The sequence below is a fragment of the Eptatretus burgeri genome, chromosome 3 (assembly GCF_056783735.1).
Source record: "Eptatretus burgeri isolate ZD-2024b chromosome 3, Ebu_testis_v1, whole genome shotgun sequence".
In the NCBI taxonomy this organism is placed as follows: Eukaryota; Metazoa; Chordata; class Myxini; order Myxiniformes; family Myxinidae; genus Eptatretus; species Eptatretus burgeri.
In genome coordinates, this window is record NC_140963.1 from 118,911,247 (window position 1) to 118,921,534 (window position 10,288).

The window sequence follows — 10,288 nt, forward strand, 5'->3', positions numbered from 1 at the left end:
TCTCCAATGCTCGAGAAAGCCTTTTCTTCTTTTGCAGACTCCAAATTGTGTTTTCGTCACTCATCCACTGGCAAACAGATAGCAGCTGCACCACTCTCTGCTGATCTGGAGTTGATTTGACAAATATAGCATGGCTTTCAATTCCAGAAAACTTCACAGTCGCAAACTGTCACTCCAGAAAGATCGTCGAGTGAACCCACCCATAATTTCTAAGGTCCGTCACTGGATGAGGCTCTGTCTCGTAAACTTATATGTCTCACTACCAATAATAACCTCTACTAGGCTGCCTATGTAACAAAGTTGACCGAGAAAGCCAACCACATATACTGGACATCCTCCATCATTCCAAATAATTCCTTGAGAAATCAAAACTACTTACAGCCTACGGGGTCATTTTTGTCCACAGATCAATAGAGTATACAGTACAGCTCTCCCCTGTGGGCTGCCCCGAATTCACATTGATCTGTTCTGAACTCTGTAAAATATAAAACTCTCAACATTATTGGCATCTCCTGCGATGAGGTCAAAGGACAAGGCACATAGGTCAATCACCTCACCTCTGGTCTTGCTCCCTTTGCTCTCTCAACCCTTTCACCCTCCCCAGCTATTCCAGGATATACACATTGTTCCAGTAACCCCCTGCTGATTAAACTCCCAAAATTAAGGTTCACACCACCACTATTTTGTTCCTTTTTTCTCCTATTTGTGGAACTGTCTTCCATAGGTGGTTCATTCCCACTATTCCCTCAGGGCTTTAAGTTGGTGGTGCACCACCATGTCATGTCATCCTCCATCTCTACCCATGATCTTTTCTACCTCCATTAACTCTACCATAATAAAGAGACACATACACAAGGATGCACATGGAACTTGGATTCAGGAGAAGGCCATTCGGCACATCAAGCCTGTGCTACATCTATACCTTATTGATTGCCTAAACCTACATCTATACCTTGAAATCTCACAGTTTATCCAGAACTTTCAATGGATGGATGGCACGGACACTCCACATGCTTAATACAACACAAATCCTCAAAAAAAAATCTACGAACACACAAACTTGTAAACCTATAAAAGTACCTGCACATCCAATAACACTCATGAAAGAAAGAAAGAGAGAAAGAAAGAAAGAAAAAAAAGAAAAAGAAAACCATTATTCAAATAAGGATGTATGGGTATGCCTGGTGTTGGCTTAATGGTTAAGGTAGTGGGCTTGGGATCCTAGGGTCCTGAGTTCAAATCCCGCTCAGCTGTTGAATTAACACCAGGTGGGGTTGACTCTGCCTGTCATCCTTCCGAGGTCGGCAAAATGAGTGCCAGCATGCTGGTATACTGTGTCGGAGTGGCGACCCGTCCAGGATTGTTCCCAATAGCCAAGGAGACTGCTTCGGTGGCACCAACGCTCTGCACAGAGTATGGTCCTAATGGATGGATGGATGTATGGATGGTTTCACATGATAATGTCAAGTGACCATCCCGACATAATTTATATTGCTTTTGGCATACCATCCCTACATCCTTTAGCATTAAATTAATTTTATTATGACTTGTCAATTTTAATTCACTGTGGAGAAGGAGGTGTGGGGGGTTGGAGGAGTGGGGATGAGAACAGTGGGGCAAGCACAGACATCTGTGGGGTGTTTTTACTCCCAGATCTCTTCGCTCAGACTCGGTGGTGTAATGGTTAAAGTGTCTGCTCCGAGTCTGGGAGGTCTGCGTTTCGATTCCGATCACAGCCGAGTCATACCAAAAACTTGAAAAATGGTGTGTGCTGCTTCTTTACTTGATGCTTGGTATATAAAAAGGATAGAGCATGGTGAAACAACCACAGGTTTGGCAATCAAAGTGGATGCTTTGATGGCCCTAATGGAACCCCTCCTGCATTGAAGCTCCTTGTAAAGGAACTCATATAATCACCTCCTTTTTCATGGAGAAAGTCCTGTCTCAATCCAACCCTCTTACTTGTAAGTTAGTGTTGCCTCCCCTCCTCCTCTCCTCTCCTCTCTCTCTCCACTTGTCCTATTCGTTCATCATCTTGCTTATTGTGTACACCTGTGGGCAAGACCACCACACCGTCAGTATGTTAATTTTTGTCCTCAGTCGCATCACTATTTCAAGAGACTAGATCTTGTATTTGAAGTATTTTAATTGTTAGATTTTAACTCTCGACCCAAGCATTTGATTCTGCGTAAACTTCTGTCTTACTTGTTTTTAAAAAAATTTTTTTTTTTACTTTTCACAAAGAAAGTTCATGAAACCATGACCGCTTACAAACCAAAACAGGGTTTTAACATCACATTGTGATTTGAAAAGACCCACTCATTTGTAGTTATTCAACGCCACTTTTGGCAACAATAAGGAGAAACTCAAAGGGCACTCGGTAGTGCGCATGCACACCTCCTCCTGGATCCGGATTCGGATTTTCACCAGAATCAAATCAATTCTTCCTCGTCACACACACCCAACCTGTGCACCGAGTTCCGTTGGAATCTATCCACAGCTTTTTGAGATATCGTGCTTTATATCGTTTTTGGCCCGATCTTTCAATGGTGAAGAATCACTGAAAAATTCTGTCTCCAGATCTGTATCTTCACCAAAATCAAATCAATTAGTCCTTGTCACACAGCCAACTACCCACCAAATTTAATCTGAAGCCATCCACAACTTTTTGAGATATTCTGCCGACAAACGGATAAACAAACAAACAAGAAGGATGTCGTGCAGAGCACGATACTTGCGTAACCCCTAAAACAAATTGGACCTTAAAAACAATTGATGGTTGCATTCATTGACCAAATATGCAAATCCTCTTCAAATTTCAAGTTACTTGGATGAAAATTGACAATTTTAGAAATTTGGCCGATGGTGACCTTTTGGCCTACGTTGACCTCAAAAAATACTTTCATTGAATTCAGTGACCTGCTATGCCAATCCTCTTGAAATTTCAAGTCAATCGGATGTAAATTGAGGATTTTAGAAATCTGACAAAGTTCTTGACCTTTATTAGCTTTGGCCTATCTTGTTGACCTTTTCACCTCAAAAACAATGGGCTACTTGATTATGACAAACTCTACCAGGTGGTGAAATTTCGTGAACATCGGTTTAAAATTGTGACCTGTAGACAATCGACATAAAACAGACAAACAGACCAGGTGGCGAAGTTTTGTGAAGATCGGTTTGAAATTGTGACCTGTAGGTGATTGACATACAAACAAACAAACAAGAAAGAGACGTCATGCAGAGCACAATACGTGCGAAATCCAACCCCCTCTCCAAAGGTTTCCATGGATACATCAAATTGACCATTTTATTAAGATTAAAACTGACAATCTTAATCAAAGCTCAGGTCAATCGGATAATTTTTTTTTTCAGATTGAAGTTGATGTTTTTAGAAGTTTGACCTTGAGTTGACCTTTTGACCTCAAAAATTGTTGCTTTCCAAAATCAGTGATGCACAGTGTAATTGCTGTTTAATTGTCAGGTTAATTGGATGAAAAATGACGATTTTTCAGATGAAATTTGCTGATTTTAGAATTTTGACCTTGAGTTGACCTTTTGATCTCAAAAAATAGTTGGTTTCCCAATTCAGTGAAGCAATATGCAAATCATGTTCAATTTCAAGTCAATCGGATGAAAAAATGACGATTTTAGAAATTTGACCTCGAGATGACCTTTGACCTTTGACCTCAAAATTCAATAGGCTTCTCAGTTGAGACGACCTCGACAACTTGGTGAAGCTTCGTGAAGATCGGTTTTAAATTGTGACCTGTAGATGATTGACAGACAGACAGAAAAAAACAAATCAACCATAGAGCGACACTTGGCGAAACGGAACAGCACTCAGTCGAGCGCATACCTTCACCAGGCTGAACAGTTTACATTTTATATCCCGCTGATTGGTCGGATCTGAATCTGGACATAAACCAAAATCGAATTGACTTGTTCTTATCACCGAACCAACTCATCCACCTAATTTTGTCATAACTCGTCCACAACTTTTTGAGATATCATGTTGTGCATAGTTTTTGGCCCCATCTCTCAACAGTGAAGAATCACTTTAAAATTCTTGTATCCGGATCCGAATTCGAATCTTCACCAAAATCGAATCGATTCATCCTCGTCACACACCCAACATGTCTTCCAAGTTTCATCCGAATCCGTCTACAACTTTTTGAGATATCATGCAATATCGTTTTAGCCCCATCTCTCCATGGTGAAGAATCAGTTTAACATTTTTAATAATTCACGTATCCAGATCTAGATTCGGATCTTCACCAAAATTGAATCCATTCTTCCTCGTGGCACTCCCAACATGTCCACCAGGTTTCATATGAATCCATCCATAACCTTTTGAGATATAGTGCTCTGTATCATTTTTGACCCCATCTCTCAATGGTGAAGAATCACTGAAATAATTCTCAAATCCGGATCCGGATTCGGGTCTTCACCAAAATTAAGCATTGCTGTCCTTGGCCAGTCACCTACACACACAAAAAATTTCAGAACGATTGCTTGCAAAATGTGGACAGAAATCGTGTGACAAACAGACAGACAGACAGACAGACAGACAGACAGACAGACAGACAGACAGACGCCACAGACCAAGTTACTTGGCGAGTTTTTTTTTTTTCGCCAAGTAACAAACGGGTGAAAACAACCTCCTTCCATCTTAGGTGGGCAGAGGTAATGAGTTGGAGATAGATGATGAAATAATGGTCATTGTTGCATCACCTACCTTTGGGTGGCAGGATGGCCTTGAAGTGGCGGATGGCCCACTCAACCGTTGAGCTGTCTCGCCTGGGTCTAAATTCTGACCGAGCTATAAACTGTCATCCTGGTGTCTCGCAGGCCAAGCGAGGCATCAATGTGTGTGCCGTCCCACGAATGGACGTTAAGTCGGGCATACAATCTCCAAGCATTAGTTGGTGGACGTTATAGATCTCTCGGTGTCATTCATGAAGAGTAGGCGAGCTATCGCCGACATCCCAAACAAATTACCAATTCCTTTGCATAGCCATACTCCCAACAATCATGCAACCAGCAGCTACAGACTGCATATGAAATGAATGAATGATCATCTACCTGTGGCAAAAGAACAAGAATAATCAAAAGCTAATGTATATAGGTTAACGTTTTGAATGATAATTGAAATTAGGATTGTTTTTATTAAAGTTATTTAATGTATAATTGGTTCAGTCTAATATGGGACACACTGTAAGAATCAACTTTGTTTCCAGCACATTGTGCTCAACGTCTCATCAAGGTTAAGTTTTTGTGCATCGCAAAGTAATTTGGTCTCTCTGTTCGCTATTTGACTTCACCCACTCTCAGGACACGTGCACATTGAGATCTCTTTCAGCGATGAGCATGATGAGGATGATGCAGACAAATGGGACCAATGGGAGACAGATGTTCACGAGGGGGAAATGGATGAAGATGATGACAATCATGACTTTTGGGACGAGCCAACTTCCAACGGTTTGTTAAAGGACAGGAAGCTCATGTTTTTTTTGAATATTGTCATTGTATTCTGAGTAAATGGACCAAGTACCAAAGATACAATACAATTCCCCCCCCCTGCTCTCCCTCCCCAACCCCCCCCCTTCCCCTCCCAGGCCAGCTGAAAAACGCCATCTTGGTATTGATAGCAAAAGTGACGCAATACGTTGAACACGGTCCAGGAGTTTGATGTTTATGCTGTGATCTCTTTCCTAAACACGTACTATCGAGATTAGGGTATTCACATATTGTCACTAGGCGGGTTCGTTTGACAATCCTTCTGGAGCGAAAAAGTGAGACAGATTTTCTGGGATTCAAGGACATGTTACATTTTTCAGATCAGTGTGTAATCATTTCCACCTCATTTCCAATTTTCAATGCTTCTCAGGTAATCAAATATTTAAAAAAAAAACAAGCTCAAATGAGCTAAGATCCTCGTCCCCTTAATGATGACGTCATAAAAACGAATATGATGTCATTGTGATGTATCAGGCTTGCGATAAATAATTATCTGTGCTAATGCCCGGCTTGATTCCCGCAAACAAAATTCAAACAGCTTGCCTAGTTTCGGTGATAATTTTTTAGGCGATTTCCATTAGCGGAGATATTTTGACGTCATAACTTTTTTCTAGGAAGAATTTCCAAAATCGGACATGGTTACTGCCCGCGCGTGGGCTTTCTGTATATACATGGCAAGTTTCACGAAGATCCGATGAAAACTCTGGGTTGTGAAACAAAAAATGTCAAAAAAATAGGAATGACGTCATAAAATTGATATGACGTCATAGTGATGTATCATATGTGCGGTAATTAATCTCTGCTAATGCCCCGTTCGATTCCCGCAAACAAAATTCAAAACGCTTGCCTAGTTTCGGAGATAATTTTTGAGGCGATTTCCATTAGCAGAGATATTTTGACGTCATAACTTTTTTTCTATGAGGAATTTTCAAAATCGGAGATGGTTACTGTCTGCGCAGGGTATTTTTACATATGTACGCCAAGTTTCAGGAAGTTTCGATGAAAACTGTAGGATGTGAAACAAAAAAGTCCACAGGAAGAAGATGAAGAACAACAACGTGAGGAAGACTTCGAGATCCTCCACGAGGATCTAAAAATATGAGCAGAGTACCCACCCTCGGTGTGGGTAGAGTTTGTGCATTACTTGCTGAAAAAAGTATAATCTGTATATTACAATAACTCTTTTGATGTTTGTGTTGTGCATGTTTAAAGGGGTCTAAAGGTCTATAAGTCTAAAGGTGTAAAGGTCCAAATGGTCTAAGTGGTCTAAGAGGTCGAAGGGATCCAAAGGGTCTTAAAGTGTTCTCAGGGGCTAAAGGCTATGTTCCAATAGTAGTTAGAATCTAAAGTGATTTAAAGGGTCTTAAGGGTCTCTGGGGTATAGTGGATGTAAGGGGTCTAAAGTGTCTTTGGAGTCTGAATGGGCTAAATGGTCTGAAGGGTCTTAAAAGGTGTACAGGTCGAAAGGGTCTATGGTGTCAACAGGGTGTGAATATCTAAAGGGTTTAAGAGTTCAAATTGGTCCAAATGGTCTATGGGGGTATTAAAGGTTCTAGATATCCAAAGGGTATGTTCTGATGGAAGTTAATGTCTAAACAGATCAAAGTTGTTCAAAGGGTAAAAAAAAAAGGTCTTAAGGGGTCTCAGGGTCTATGTGGTCTGAAGGAGTATAAAAGCCTAAAGAGTCGACAGAGTCTGAAGGTATCTGAGGATTTGAAAGGGTCCAAAGGGTTAAGTGGTCTTAAAAGGTCTAAAATATCTAAAGTGATATAGATGGATCTAAATGGTCTCAAAGGGTATAAATGATCTGCAGTCCTAGGGGTCTAAAGGGTGTAAAGGTCTAAGGGAGTCCAAGGGTTTTATAATGGTTCAAAGAGTCTACAGGGGTTTAAAGGGTCAGTCTAATGTGTCAATGGGGTCGAAGGAGTCATAAGAGGTCTAAAGGTCCAAAGAGTATGTTCCAATAGTACTTCAGGTCTAAGGGGTCTAAAAGGGTCAAACGGGTTTAAAGGGTCTATGGGGTCTCAAGGATATAAATTCTTAAAGGGTCTTAAAAGGTCTAAGGCATCTCAAGGTTTAAAGGGTTCAAAGGGGTCTAAATCTAAATGGCCTAACGGTTTCAAAGGTATGTTCTAATCAACGTCGTCGCTGTGCAACTGGTGTTCAAACAGTACGTAATAAAGAAACTCAAGTACGTAGTGTAACTTTTTCCACAGACAAGCACACACAGACATGAATGTATTTTTATGGTATAGATTTAAATTCCTTTCCAAGTACCTGCATGGAGCTCGAGTATTGTCCTGTATACGAGGTCATCACTTTTCCGAATATGGGCAGTGCACGTGGTCTATTTTAAAGATTTAAGATGATTGCATGCAAGATTTAAAAACTTTTTTTAACATTCTCTCATTTTCCTGCAGATCCCTGTGCTTCAAACCCATGTCTTCATGACGGAGAGTGCACTTCCGTGTTCAACCACCAATCTTGGAGTTTCCAAAAGTCGTGCACTTGTCATAGTGTCTACTATGGAAAGCATTGCCAGAAAGGTATGTGTTATCTGCAGGGTTTACGATAAAAAAAAAAATATATATATATATATATGTATATAAAAAACCTGAGATGAAGAGGAGTGAAAAATAAATTTAAATAAAGATCACAGGTGGGATGGAAGAAGATATGGGATGAAAGTAGGTTGCCACATTGAAGACCTGGAGGAAGGAGTGGGATTCAACTCAGCAAGATGGCATCCCAAGCATGAGAGAAGTGGAAAAAGGAGTGGAGGTGAGCAGTAAGCATGGATTTAAAGCGGTTAACCAAGAGGGCGTTACAAGAAGAAAAAGTGTATCTTGGTGGGTTGAAGAGCGGGGTGAGAAAGACCAGAAGCCAGATGATAACACATTAGGAAGCCACACCAACACGTCTGCGATGATAATGCAACAGGCCCTGTGCCTCACCCTCCAGGTACGAAATGCCAATGATGTTCAGAAATTTTGACTACAGAGCATCCAGGAAAGACAGGTATAAGGTGAGGCCACCATCCTCCAGGAGGGAGCAGTACTCCCTCAAGCTACAGACAAAGACTTTACAGTCGATGATGAGTTCAGGTTGGTCTCTTCAGTATTCCCAATCAAAGGCATGCCTCATGTTGCCAGTATATCAGGTTCAAATCCAAAATACTGTGTTGCTTTGTCCATTATCCACTAATGTCATTATAAATCGTCTAAAAGTACAGTGACGTCTTCTAATATCTTTGTCCTGCACAAGATATATGTGCAAGCTCCAAAAAAAAAATCCAGAATCACTGCTCACCTCCATTCATTCGTTCCTCTTTTTCCCACCTGTGTAACCAACTCCCACGTTCTCTTCAATGTCATTCTTCCCTCCAGAGCTTCAAGACAGCTGCTGTTCACCACCATCTCAGATCATCCTCCATCCAAAACCATGATCTTTTCTATCCCCCATTAACCCCCAAGCCCACCTCTTTCCAAGTTTCGAATTATTCCTTCCTGAGAGTTTCCTTCTGTGTCCATTTTATCCTAGCCCTCATTCTTCCCCACATCCCATGTTTGACCAAGTCTCCTTCTATTTCATTCCTCAAACCTGTTGTTGGTGTGTTTCCTCTCTTTCTCCTGGTCGTTTTGATCTGTTCTATCTCCTCCACGAGCCTTGACATTGTACATACACTATATATATATATATATATATATATATATATATATATATATATATATATATATATATATATATATATATATATATATATATATATATATATATATATATATATATATATATATATATATATATATATATATATATATATAGTTACGGCTGTGGAAATTTGCATTACACCATAAAGGGCCCTCAGGTGAGATATCTCCATAGGCACATGTGTAGTTAGCTCAAACCCGTTGTATAGAGGGAATTTATGTGATCCATCCGGGCTGCGACACTTTGAGTTAGTCGTTTTTCTTTCTCTATCTTTTATTTCAAACAAACAGCATCTCAACAACCACGCCATCCCCACCACAGTGCCAACCACACTATAACAACGCCACACCACCACCTTCGCCTTTACCTTCACAACCTCATCCCACATCATCGCTTCTACGGCCATTCCCGCACCACCTGTGAACACTGAACGTCGGGCTGTCTTGGGCCCGTTCGGCGATTGGTGCCGAACGCACCGAGCCGCAAGCGCGAATGGCGGCCTTTCCGAGGGGAAAATTCGGATCAGAAACGCTTCACGCCCACTTCCCCTCCATCCAATGGGCGAACGCGAGGCGGCTTGGCCCCGCCTCCAAGCGCGCATAGGTGAAGTCCGTTTATGCAAATACGCGGATCCAGGGAGGTTCACGCCCCTTTTTGCCGGACCAATGGCTGAACAGAGGGTGGCGTGGCCACGCCTGCAATCGCGTTTTGATCCGCATATTTGCATATCGGCTTCTCCTGCCGGCTATAAAGGCGCGAGAATTACCAGGTCGGGAGGAGTTGCTTTTGGAGACAAGGAGCGTTGCGTTGGTGGAGTTGAGTCGAGTGCGCACGGTGGAGCTGCAGGCGGCGGGTCGGGGCACGGAAGCTCTGGTCCGAGGCAAGGAGGACGGCGGTCGGCAACGAGGTTGCGGTGTGGGGGATCGCTCGTCTCGTCGCGGGACCCAAGCCAGCCAGCCACTCCCCTCCCCCAGGGCATCAACAATTTCCACTTCCTCCCACGCTGAGATAGTGCAAAAGCGGGGCCCCGTTCCTCCCCCACCCCAAACGTGGTGCCAAT

General features: G+C 42.0%; 1 protein-coding gene across 2 annotated transcripts in view; it reads left to right on the forward strand.

The window, feature by feature from the left end:
- LOC147030825 (factor VII-activating protease-like) overlaps nucleotides 1-10,288 on the forward strand; it is a 74,558-nt gene that overhangs the window by 25,043 nt on the left and 39,227 nt on the right. For both annotated transcript variants that reach the window (XM_085875328.1, XM_085875327.1), the window contains 2 exons: nucleotides 5,332-5,478; nucleotides 7,938-8,063. In XM_085875328.1, coding sequence (XP_085731454.1) covers nucleotides 5,332-5,478; nucleotides 7,938-8,063 — 273 coding nt within the window. The remainder of the gene's footprint in view (nucleotides 1-5,331; nucleotides 5,479-7,937; nucleotides 8,064-10,288) is intronic.